The 12,554-nt window shown below is 38.7% G+C and overlaps 1 protein-coding gene and 1 non-coding gene across 2 annotated transcripts in view; both read right to left on the bottom strand.

Annotated features, from left to right (window-relative positions):
• Window positions 1-979: 979 nt before the first annotated feature.
• EIF4G2 (eukaryotic translation initiation factor 4 gamma 2) overlaps window positions 980-12,554 on the bottom strand; it is a 12,426-nt gene continuing 851 nt past the window's right edge. The window contains exons 2-22 of the mRNA XM_006167460.2: window positions 12,269-12,479; window positions 11,510-11,670; window positions 11,135-11,200; window positions 10,253-10,496; window positions 8,843-8,974; window positions 8,696-8,762; window positions 8,428-8,579; window positions 7,781-7,891; window positions 7,344-7,427; window positions 7,154-7,252; window positions 6,776-6,917; window positions 6,521-6,681; window positions 6,055-6,168; window positions 5,327-5,452; window positions 5,073-5,177; window positions 4,763-4,978; window positions 4,421-4,679; window positions 3,564-3,768; window positions 3,242-3,453; window positions 3,034-3,155; window positions 980-1,301 (exon numbers count right to left, since the gene is read on the bottom strand). Of these exons, the coding sequence (XP_006167522.1) occupies window positions 1,236-1,301; window positions 3,034-3,155; window positions 3,242-3,453; window positions 3,564-3,768; window positions 4,421-4,679; window positions 4,763-4,978; window positions 5,073-5,177; window positions 5,327-5,452; window positions 6,055-6,168; window positions 6,521-6,681; window positions 6,776-6,917; window positions 7,154-7,252; window positions 7,344-7,427; window positions 7,781-7,891; window positions 8,428-8,579; window positions 8,696-8,762; window positions 8,843-8,974; window positions 10,253-10,496; window positions 11,135-11,200; window positions 11,510-11,670; window positions 12,269-12,479 (3,055 nt within the window). The 3' untranslated portion in view covers window positions 980-1,235. The remainder of the gene's footprint in view (window positions 1,302-3,033; window positions 3,156-3,241; window positions 3,454-3,563; window positions 3,769-4,420; window positions 4,680-4,762; window positions 4,979-5,072; window positions 5,178-5,326; window positions 5,453-6,054; window positions 6,169-6,520; window positions 6,682-6,775; window positions 6,918-7,153; window positions 7,253-7,343; window positions 7,428-7,780; window positions 7,892-8,427; window positions 8,580-8,695; window positions 8,763-8,842; window positions 8,975-10,252; window positions 10,497-11,134; window positions 11,201-11,509; window positions 11,671-12,268; window positions 12,480-12,554) is intronic.
• On the bottom strand, window positions 5,859-5,998 carry LOC114005886 (small nucleolar RNA SNORD97). The gene has a single exon (XR_003547683.1). It is a non-coding gene; the product is annotated as a small nucleolar RNA SNORD97 (small nucleolar RNA).

Raw genomic sequence — 12,554 nt, 5'->3', positions numbered from 1 at the left:
AAATTACATTGGGATCTATGTGTGGGCATGCCCAAAATCTCCAGAAGAGAACGGAGAAAAGTTTGTAGCATGGTCATCCTCCCAGGGAGTGATTCTTCACTCTTTTCAAAAGAATCGAAATCCTGGGACCAGCAGTTAGCATAATGCCTATGTCGCTGGACTCCCATGTAGTCGACCGCAGTTCACGTCCCAGACTTGGTGGCTTAAAACTCACGCCGGGCGCATGGCATGCATGCTCAAGATCCCAAGAGGAGAATAGAGAAGGGATTGTGGTGTGGCCATCCCCCTGGTGGGAGATTTTTCGCTGTCTCTCTGGCGAGTGCACGCGCCCTATGGCAAAAACTTCTCCAAAAAAAAAAAAAAGAATCAAAATCCTCAAAGTCTTCAAACTAAGACGGATATCCCACATCTCAAAACAAAGGTAACAATCTGCTATAAATTTGTGGATGCTACTTTAAGTTGCATACAACTACTTCAAGTATCACAATGTTTATTGATAGATACAAGTATATAAAATCAGGGCATGAACATGACTTGATAAATTAAGTAGACTTAATTTCAATACTATAATAAGAGGGACCAATTCAAATTCTCACCATTTGTTTCACACCCACAAAAACCACTTCAAGGGCATTAACGATCTCTCAAAACTGATCAGTTTTGTGCAAGTAAACCATGTTTCTTTTAAAAAGACTTGTGCACTTGCCCAGGCTCAAGGATATTAAAATCTAGCACATAAAGCCCATTACTAGAGGTAGAAATACAGGCAATATACTATTACGGCAACAACCATCAATTACAGTTAAGAATTTTTCTGTAACAACCAATGGATAATCAAATATTGCAACAACTCAAGTATTACTGAGCAAAGTGCATTTCTACAGTATTCAGTGTTGCTATTCAGTTTTCTAACTTAAAACAGCCTATGATAACTGGCAGCATAGAAGGTCCTTGCAATAGACTGCCTCTGCTTGAGAACTTATGATGTAATTATTGCATGCTGCTAATATACTATCTAAACATTAAAGATACTCCTAAAATATTTGATGGTAGACTATGATTAAGACATTACACTACAAAAAAACCTTACGCAGAAGGAAATCCTAACTGACGTGCTTCTGCTTTAAATATTGTGAAAACATTACAGCGGAATGAATTTTCGCAGTGGTTAGGTCAAATGCAGTTACATCATAGCAACAGTATGTTTTGCACAATTTAAGGCTTTGGCTGGTTCTTTAGTCAGCTTCTTCCTCTGATTCTTCTTCTTCAGCAGTTTCTAGCCAGGTTAGCCACTGATTCACCTGATAAATTAGATTTATAATGTAACAAAATTAGTAGTATTTACAAAAGACCCCTTCCCAAAAAAGGCAATCTCAGTTTGTTTTTGAGAGAGATTTCTGCTATAGGGTACGTGTGCTTGCTGGAGAGACAGAGACAAGAAAGAAAGTGAAAAATCACCCTCCCTGGAGGAATGACCATACAGCAATCGCTTCTCCTCCATTCTCCTCTCAGGATCTTGAGCGCTCAGGCACACGTGCCCAGCCTAAGTGTTTAAGTCGTCAGGTCCAGGACTTGAACTGTGGTCGGCTACATGGGAGTCCAGCAATGCAACCACTATACATCTGCCGGTTCCCGGTAGCCTAACTTCTGATTTAGGATATGACTGGAATGTTAGCTAAGGACAACAAAGTTGTAAGTACTACCATACATTTTTATTGCTGGATATGCTACAAATTTACTCTCTGGACACTGGCTTTAAGCTCTAAAAAAAATAGTATACTAAAAAAATAGTATACTATTTGAAATAAAATATAAATGGTTTATAGTCAGTTAGCTCAAGCACATTTGTCAACACTTGTTGCATTTCAGGATTATTTCAGTCTAGGACAGTGGCTCCTTCAAACCTAAATATGTCATTAGCAACACTGGTACATTACTGCATATGGCTAGCAGTAATTCCAGTCCCACCCCAGACAGAGCTATGGATAAATCTTAAAGAATGAACTTTATGAAGCTCCTTTGCAAACCTTAGAAATAAAGGTAAAACAATGTTATGTGTTTTTGAAGCCGCCCCCCCCCCCCCCAGGAAAAATGACTAACTACACAGAATCATCTGGTAAATTGTGTAACCACAGACTAAATTAGAATCTTTGGGATTAAGGCCTACTTTAAACTCCCCAGGTGATTAATGCACACAATGAATTCAGAATGCCCAGATTTATTTCCATTATGTCTGTAATTCAACTACCAGAAAATCAAACTGAGAGGGACCAGCAGATGGCATGGTGGTTAAGGAGCTGGACGCTCCCACATGGTTGACCACGGTTGGAGCCCTGGACCTGGAGGCTTGCTTCTCACTTTCCCTCTCTCTTTCTCTGTCTCTCTGGTCAAATTAAAAGAAGTGAGTGAATAAATAAAATTAATTAAAAAAAAAAAATCAAACAGAAATCAAGTGATTTCTTTACTAAAATTTTAAAAACAGCTTAAACGCAAACCTGCATATTCATCCTAAGGGGCTTGATTAAAAGAAAAAATTGCTAGCTACTTGTCTTACCATTAGGAATGAAGACTGATTTCATTTCATAGCTTTACTTCATTTTGCTACCTTACTTGCCCATTTAATCACAGTACTCATAGTACATGACCATACACATGGATGAAAACAAACTACATGGAACCAGCAGTTAGCATAATGGCTATGTCACTCAACTCCCATGTAGTCCCGGACCCAGTGGCTAAAACTCGCCGGGTGCATGTGCATGCGTGCGTGCCCAAGATCCTGAGAAGAGAATGAAGAAGGGATTGTGGCATGGCAATCCCCCCCAGGGGATGATTTCTCGCTTTCTGTCTCTCTGGCGAGCGCATGCACCCTATAGCAAAAAAACCACACCTCTCCAAAAACAAAACAAAACAAAACACCAAAGAAAATGAACTACAGAGACTATGCCGCCCGTATTTCAGTTTACAAAGAAAAGTCTTCATGTGAAATGTACAAAACAATCTGAAAGGGTATCAAACACCTAAAAGACTTACCTGGAACAAAGCCTTGCCTTTCCCTGGAAACTCTTGGGTTATATCTTCTTTCCAAGCCAAGAAAGCTTCTTCTTCAATAATTTCCATGTCATAGAAATGAACAAAAAAGCGGAGCAACATGCCTAGAAAACAAAATGGAATCCTGTATTTAGTGTGCGGTTTAAGAACTGTCCCACATTCACCATTTTTCTGATATTGATGCTCTCACCTTTTGGAAAGTTGCTGTTGTAGCAGTGCACCTGAAGAGCATACAGGGCACTGACCTGGAGATCAACATGATCATGAAGGAATTTCTGCATCACTGGCTTGAAAGAAAGAAGCAGTTGTTTTTCCTGCTCTAACTGTTCTTTGGAAGGAGCAGAGGAAGAATCTGTTTCATCGCTGGGTGGGTTTACTTCACTAGAAATATACTGTAAGAAGCTGGACAGAAACAGGCCTAATTAGAACACAAGTTTTCAAAAGAAACCTTGCAAACTTGTGTTTTTCTAACAAATAAAACATAAATATATGTAAAAGACCATTTATGTTACCTAGTCATTAAGATGTTCACAAATCCTTTATCTACATGAAGTTTGGGAGAGATGTTATCTTTAATCCATTTATATATGGTTTGAGGGGATGGATCCAACTTTATTTGCTTCAACAATTCCTTCTCCAATTTGAGGAGTGGGAATAAGAAACTCAGTCCTTTTCCTTCCAAAATCTCCAACATGCGGTCCTTATTCTGATCAATTTCTGAAGAAAAAAAAAACGTGTATCAGAAGGCAGAGCTTCCCAATGATTTCCCAAGTATACAAACTTCATGTAAAACAATAATAAAAACCCTTAGCAAATGCAACCTCTGAACATATGGATCAAATGGAAATACTAACAACTTAATGTTAATAATTTTTTTATTGGGCCATCAAGTCATGTATTTTATTGTTTTTCTATGCAAAAATGTGTCATGACTTTCCTGACAACTCAGTTAAGATGGTGAGATTTATCCATGGTAATGTTTTGGTTTTTTTTTTTTTTTTTTTTGAAAGGTTTTTCACTATAGGCATTATAGGGCGCGTGCACTCGCCAGAGACGGAAAGCAAGAAATCACCCCCTAGGGGGGATGGCCACGCCGCAATCCCTTCTCCTCCATTCTCCTCTCGGGATCTTGGGCACGCACGCACATGCGCCCAGCGTGGGTTTTTAAGCCACCAAGTCCGGGACGCGAACTGCAGTCGACTACGTGGGAGTTCAGCGACATAGCCATTACGCTAACTGCTGGTTCCCTATCCATGGTAATGTTTATCATCATGTGGCAGGACAATCAGGCTGACCTATAAAAATCCATACCATGTACTAAGAATATGTTTAATATTAAAAAAAAAAAAAAAAAGCCAGCATTTCTTACCTGGAAGCATTTTCTGCATATTGACCTTGCTTTGTTGAAAAAGTTCTGTTAACCATTCTCGATCTTGTAATTTAGCTAACTGCTGAAGACATAGTAAGAAGAGAGGAAAATGGGTGCCACTTTCCAGTGGTTGAGCTAGTTCTGAAATGCTCACCAACTCTGAAATGATGGCACGAGCTGCAAACTGTGCTAAATATGATTTCACCAAGGGGATGTCAACCTCCAGCTTAGGGCACTGGTCCAATACATTCAGGAAAGCCTTAGAAGAAACATACAACAACTTATTAGTTTTCAAATGTGAATTAAGAGAATTCTGATCACACAATCAAGAAAGTGTTCTACCTGCATGAAATTGTCGCTTGTGGCTATTCCTTCCTGCTTGAGTAAACTGATCAAAGAACTTGCTTTTTCTTTATCTTCGTCACTTCTGTCTAGTGACAAAATGATTACTTTGCTTAACATCTCAGGAAGAAAGTGTTTAGGAGCCCTCATTTCTCTTACACCACTGACAGCCTCATTTGCATTTCCACTATTTAGATATTCAGTCACAACAGTTTCCTAAAAAGAACACAGTACAAATTATCTTTTAGTTGTTTTCTCCATCACATATACCAAGAGTCAGAACCATTTAATGGGAATATTTAAAACTTACAGTTAGTTTAAGTAGTTCTTCCTTTGATGGTGGTGGCTTTTTGCTGGTCTTGGCAGGCTTTTCCTGGATAAGTGGTGGATTAGTTTTGAGACCAAGTTGAGGTGTCTGAAACAATCAACATGACACAGGAATACTTACATTTAATTCATTTAAGAGGAGCATGAAACGTTAGACGAAGAATACACTATAAACTAACATGTCTTTAGGCATCTTCGGATAGCATTAGAACAATAATGTCAAACTATGGTCTATACCTGTCCCAGAGGTGGTGTTTGAGTGCGTGGTGGTTGTGCACTAGGAGGAATCATAGTTATCTGGGGCTGAAGCTTTGGCACTTGATTTTTATTCATTAGGAACGACTGAGCAGGCCTCAGGCTAATCTGAAATTGAAAACAAATCAAAACACATATCCAAGTTGACAGCATGCAGTTGGGTTAACATATTAAAGGTTACATGTCTAACCCTAAAATTAATCCTATACAACAAATATAGAATTTAGTATACAAATGTTTCTCTAAATAAACTAAAAAGGTTGTTAGCGGTTTAATTTCTGGTAACAAAATCAAAGACCTGACCCACAAAAGAATAAGGTACCGATATTATAAATGTCACGTTTGTACCATAATTCTTCTATGATTAGCACCACTAACATATTCATATAAAAACCAGCAAATTGAACTAGAATTTAGAAAATGCTTGCATTATTCTTAAATTACCCTACTTACAAGGAAACAATTATCTTGACAATCGTTTCTCTTGCTCTGACTAATAAAGACTTTAAAAGATTTGCCCTCATATCTCATAATCTTCGCTCATAGGACGCTGGATATCCAAAGAAAGAAACAGTAGTACAGAAAAGAAAGAAAAAGTAAAGAATTCCAGCATAAGTCCTCTTAATAACGCGTCTTTTTATAATCATCGGGCAATAGATTTCTGAATTGACAAACTATGGTATATAAGTAACACAGGCAAATGTATGTACCTCATCTGCATTAAGCTGTCCTTTCTTAGAAAACCGAGGTGGCATATCCTTCGACTGTCCTTGTAGCTGGGATAAGAGTCCCTGACTCTGGTTATGGTAGAGCTGGCTTAGCCCCTATTCAGAAAGGGAGAAAGAAAGTCTAGATAAAAAGGGGGTCCACAAATTATGGTAATCAAGTACCAAAGAGATGAGCCAAGCCATAAAGAAAGCTTCATTGAATCTGCCCAGAGAAAGTAAGATGAAACAGGGAAGAATAAAAAATCTAACCTAACGGTCAAATATTTCAAGTGATGTGATTTACTATACTTCACTAATCTTAAAAATTAGCATTTCAGTTTGAAGTAATTGTCAGATGCAATTTGGTTTAGAACACACACCCCTAAAATAGCTGCATTTTTAAAAAAGGAAAACAAAAGCACATGTATCATACATTACACTTACTGCCTAAATACTCTTGTTTTCTTACCTGGCTTTTCATAAACTTGCCTCCCATCTCTCCAAATTGCGACTGTGTGGGAGGCATGATGTGTCCCCCATGGCCATTGAAGAGTTGATTTGAACGATGACGTCCCATGGTGGGTGAAAATCGATCCTGGATAACTCCTGGACCAGTACCAATTCCGCTACCTTAGAAGTAAATATATAAACAACGCTTACAACTCTATTAAAACGTTAAACTAATTTTTTAGTTTAACCAAACCACTGTTTTGTTCACAATTACCTGGCATTTGTCCAAACATATCAGCAAGTCCTCCAAGTGGGTCCCTATCCATTTTCATCCTGGGTGGCATGAACGGTCCCTCCAGAAAGAAGTCACTTCTCATCCCTTGAGCCATAGGAGCAGGAATAAACACTCCTAGATCCTTTAGACATGAAGTAGATAAAACATTTTTGTCTACAGATACTATTTTATTTAAAACTAAAAAATTCGTACGTGAAGAAACAAAAACTTCTAGAAATCAGTCTGTTATTTCTATAAATAATTTCTTTGAAAAATGGTAACCATACCACTAAGATGAGACAGTGTCAAGTGTTAAGGGGGTCCTGTGCTACTATAAAAATACTTTATGTTTCTATGGGATTAAATACATGAACTTACTTTTACTGCATCTTGACGGATTTGATTGATCGTCTTTGGTCCATTGTCAAGAAAAGCCTTGCGAGGAACCCAATGGTGTTCTCGCAACTCTACGGTATCCTTTAATTTAAAAATTGTATAAATTTTATTTTAGGATCTCATTTTAAATAGAAAATCAGCTTACCAATGTATTTAAAGAAACCAGTTTTACCTGCAGCAGGAAACGAATCCTCGCTGGCAATTCCTTACTTAACATCAAGGAGCACATTCGGGCAAAGTACTGATCCATTAAGGACTGATAAAAAGAAAAACATGTAATAGGAAGATTTAGCGAAAATGTGTACTTTTTGAGAGGTTTTTGCTATAGGGCATATGCGCTCACCAGAAAGACAGAGTGCGAAAAGAGACAGAAAGCAAGAAATCACCCCAAACCATGCCACAATCCTTTCTCCTCTAGGGATGTTGGGCACACATGCACAAGTGCCCTGCGTGAGTTTAGGCCAACAGGTCCGGGACTTGAACTGTGGTCAACTACATGGGAGTTCAGCTACACAGCCATTGCACCAACTGCTGGTCCCACAAATGTGTACTTTTAAAGGCTTTGAGTAACATAAACTACTTATATTGCTTCTATGGCAACATACATACCTTGGCTCGTTCATGGTCTAATCTAGGTCCCACTGTCCTCATTATCTGACAGAGGCACTCCAAATCCTCTCCCATATCTTTGAGTTGTACTCTCTTCTTCTTTTCCAAAAGCTACCAAGATAGACAAAATTTTAGTTACTCAGGTTAAGATTTAGTACTTTATCCCTGTATTTGCATTTTCTCATTCACAGTTCCCGTCTCATCTAATACAATGCTTTTTATTGACTTGTGCCAAAAAATTTTTTAAAATCCCCCAAATTAAACAATTTAACATAGGTAAGTAATTAGTCCAACCCTTAAAAATCCTACTGTAGGGCTGGCAGGTAGCATGGTGGTTAAGGCACTGAACTCTCACATGGACAACCATGGTTTGAGTCCTGGACCTGACAACCTGCTTTCTCACTTTCTCTATGATGAAATTAAAATAAATAAATAGAATTAAATGACTCTTAAAAAAGAAAGAAAATCCTGTTGTACACTTCCGCATTAAGATACTGATCTACAATGTTCACTAAGTTTCGCTATAACCTATATAATTAGCTAATCCCTCTCAAATGGCACAAAACAACGTAACTAATGTATCTCCTAATTAATGATGTATCCATCATCTACATTAAGCCTAAGCTTAAATTCCCAGTCATACTTACTGTTTTGATGCACTTATGAAGGATAGATTCATGAATAAGATCAAGCTTGCCAAGTTCTCCAATGAATTTGATGTTCCCCAACATCTTGATCTTAGCAATAGCTCTCTGTTCCTCCTCCTCTGGGAGGAGGGGATTTTCACGCTTATCATAGACTTAAAAAAAAAAACACACACACACACAATAAAATAAACAGAATTAATGAAAAATATATAGTTAGAATCAATGGAAAAGTATATGGTACTACAGAGTATCAAATATAAATCCTTACCATCAACATTTCTGGTTCGGTTCTCAAATTCATCTTGTAATTTGGAAATTAGGAGGCGTCTGAATGTCTGGGAACAAAATACACTTGTCAGGCTTTATTAATGAAGTATTTCAAAATCAACCTGAAAATAAGCAAACTATCACTTACTGTGCTTTGCTTCTGTCCTGGTTGACCCTCTGCTGCTGGGCCATCAAAGTTTGGTGCATCTTCTGCCAATCGCAGACATAGCTGAGCATACAATGAGCTATACTTTGGCTCTTCTAAGGCTTTGTCCACAATCTACAGATTAAAAACAAACAAACAGAACTAAATACAAAAATTAAAAGAAAAATCCTTTATAAACTTAATACTTTCTTGTGGTTTTAAGGATCTTAAATTTTACAACAAATTTATGAACTTTGACAAATACATGGTCTCATCTACATTATATAAATAAGAACACATCTCTTGTACATTTTATTGTATAACTAGCTAACACATATAAAGTGCTTAGCATAAATCCTAGAAAAATTTCAGCTATTAGGGATACCAAGAATATCTAGTTATAAGATTTCATTGGTCAACATGTCTCCCCTGTGGGAAATTAAGACAACCTGCTTAAATCTTCAAAAGCATAATATGAATAATTTAAAACTCATCTTTTAAATCTGATGCTACCATTAGTTAACATTTCTCTTTTTATCAATACTAGTATTCAAACAAGAAATACTTTAATGTAGTTCATACTTTAGAGTTTTAAGCAATAATGCAAATGTAAAAAAATAACTTGGGTTTGTTAAATATTTTCCTTTCCCTTTGAGTTAAGACTATGGTTAAAACTTACCAGCAGTATGACCCCTTTAAGGATGAGTTTAGACTCTACACTCACATTGAGGAGCTCAAGGCATAGCTTGTCAAACTTCTCAGGAGTAAGCTTATTTAATATGCTGGGGAAAGAGATTTTAAGCATCAGCAAACACACAGAGGAAAACCAGCTTTTAAACTGTAGTGAAAAATACTTTTTAAGCTGATTTTTCTTCTACTTGCTACTTTAATTTTATGACATGCGTTCTTTTTACTTACCTAACCAAAGGGATGTTATTAAATCTCTCATTGGTACTTTGATTACAATATTTATACTACATTGGTGGTTCGGTTGCTTGACAACCTTTTAAAATCTGTGAACAATCTTCTCATAATATGCATTTTCCAGATAGGTTTTGAACACTTTTTACTCCCTAATTCCCTGGGCTATATACCAGGTCAAGTAAAATTCCAGCACAAACAGGATTGTGAATTGTAATCCAATGATTCAGAACAGTTGAAAGCTCACAAATATTGATGTGCTACTCTTTAGTTTAAGATAATTCTTTAAGAAATAACTAAAAAGTCATGTGAACCCTCTGGCAATTAAAACAAAAATGGTTAACATTAGTATTCACTAAAATATACATAAATGCTAGGGATGTATCTTATCTTCCAAGTAGTATAGCATAAACACCAGAGAAATATAACTAATGCATACTTCTTCCCGACTTTTAGTAAAACAGGCCTTGACACTTACCCTCTTACTACAATCAGCAGTATGACCCCTTTAAGGATGAGTTTAGACTCTACACCCACATTGAGGAGCTCAAGGCATAGCTTGTCAAACTTCTCAGGAGTAAGCTTATTTAATACGCCTCTTACTTTCCTGAAGATTGCATCATGTCGTTCTTTTTCATTTGCGGAGTTGTTTGCTGCGGAGTTGTCATCTCGTCTAGTGCTTCGTGCAGGAATCCATTTCTGAGCGTTTTGCCCTGGGGTTTTCCCCAGGAACTCGCTAATGGATTAAAAATTAAAGAGACTAAAAGTTTTAAACATGGCATGCAGTCATATACCAAATGTCACACTGATGTGAAATCCTTCTAAACAGAAAAAGTATTCCCATAACAAAACAACTCTAGGGATAATAGTTCTCAAACTATTGTGCGTTAGAATCACCGACAAGGTTTGTGAAACCAGACAGGAAGGCCCACTCCTAGTTTCTGCTTTGAAGTTTGGGATGGGGCCTGAGAATTTCTAGTAAATATGCCCAAGGTGATGCTAATGCTGCAGGTCCAGGAGCCACACCTTGAGAATGGACACTTTTTAATATCTTATGACCGAGCTGCATAAATATCACTTCACTAATAACAATTAGTAGGCACAATAACTGCTTTTAGAAATAACATTAGTAAAAACAACACAAAGAATAAAAACTAGTTTTTCTTAGCAGTTTGAGTGTCTCAACTCACAGTACATGATTTGGTTAAGGAATAATCCAGAGCTGACATTCTATACTTAGGATTATCTAGCAGAAACCATGCCCTTTAAGATTATGATTCCTGATGTCTACTACCATAACTATATTGCTATGTATAGAAGCCTTTAAATCTAAACCTACTATTTGCAAAACTCTTGTTTTTATGTTAACCATACCTGTTGCCAGCAGTCTTGGGATAGTGCTGAGGTGCACCCCTACTTCCTCCTCCGCCCGAAGAAGCACTATTTAAAAGAAAAATAGTTTTTTTTTAAAAAACTATATACCTCAACTATGTTGCACTCAAAAGGGACAAAGGATCTCTTTATTTTGTATCTTAGAAATTACACCACAGATGTAGACTTGATCTTGGGCCTAATGAAGAGCCAAACAAATGACATTCTTCAGATGGCCAGTTATTACAGGAAAACCACGGAAAATTTAAGGACTTTTAAGATTAAAACTATAGCACATTAAGTGAATTATTTGGTGTGGTGACTTCCATATTTTTTTGACTGGCTTTTTCAAAACAATGTAACATAATCAACACTCACCTGAAACGAGAAGCACCCCCTTCTGCAATCGCACTCTCCACTTTGGCGGCTTGACAACGAAGAATCTTCAAAAGAATAATATTAATGTATGGGGTGGGGAGGGGAGGGGATGGGAGAAATGAAAAACCTAGAATGAAAAAGAGTACCGAAATCAGAAACGGCTAATATACAGATCTATAAATATTCATTCGATTATTATTTATTTCAGATCTTGGCACTGCAGTTGACTGAACTTTCACTGCATTGCAGGGCTCATAAGACTAAAATAGAATGTTCTCAAAATACAAATGGACAATAAAACTTTATTTTGTTTAGCCACCTGGAAACTACTTCGTGTTAAAGGATGTGAACAGCTTTCATATAGAATATAAGAACATCTGCAACTGCTAGGAAGGAATCTTTTCAAAAGACCACACTCTGCCGCCTTTACAAACTGAGCACTGAGCTCCGTGACAGAAAGCCCAACTCTTAACGTAGGCAGCATTTCGTGAAACATGTCTGCTACAGTCATCTTTACCGCCGGGCGATGAGCCCGACAGACTGGACCCGGCGGCCCCACAGGCCTCACAGCAGGCCCGCTCAGTCCACCCTTCGGGCCCCCGCCCCACCACCGGCATGTGGGAAGACGCGGGCGGCAGGGACAGGGGTGCACAGCGGCTGCCACCAGGAAGGCGGAAAACCAGGGCCACAACATGGCAGCAGGAACCTCCGCCCCGTTTTTCCCTTCCTGGGAACAAAAGAGTAGTGGATTCCTCCCACCGAGCTCGAGTTAGGGAAGTGCTTCCGACAGCCGCCCCGCGAGGACCGGGTCCCTCGGCGGGGAGCAGCAGCAGAGGCCGCCCCCGCGGTCCAGCGCCCGGCCCTTTGTTCTCCAGGCAGGAAGGCGGCCTCCGGCCCGCCCGCGCTCCGAGCCCCCTCCCACACCGTGACTCCCCGGGGCCTGACAGCCGCCTCGCCACCGCCTTCCGGGCTGAAAGAGGGGCAGAAACGCTCCCTCCCTCTTCCCTACCCCGCGAAGGGCAGCCCGGCCGCCAGCCGGCCACAC

This window comes from Tupaia chinensis, unplaced genomic scaffold, assembly GCF_000334495.1.
Source record: "Tupaia chinensis unplaced genomic scaffold, TupChi_1.0 Scaffold144767_1, whole genome shotgun sequence".
NCBI classification, from domain to species: Eukaryota; Metazoa; Chordata; class Mammalia; order Scandentia; family Tupaiidae; genus Tupaia; species Tupaia belangeri.
This window is presented reverse-complemented; position numbering and strand designations above follow the sequence as displayed.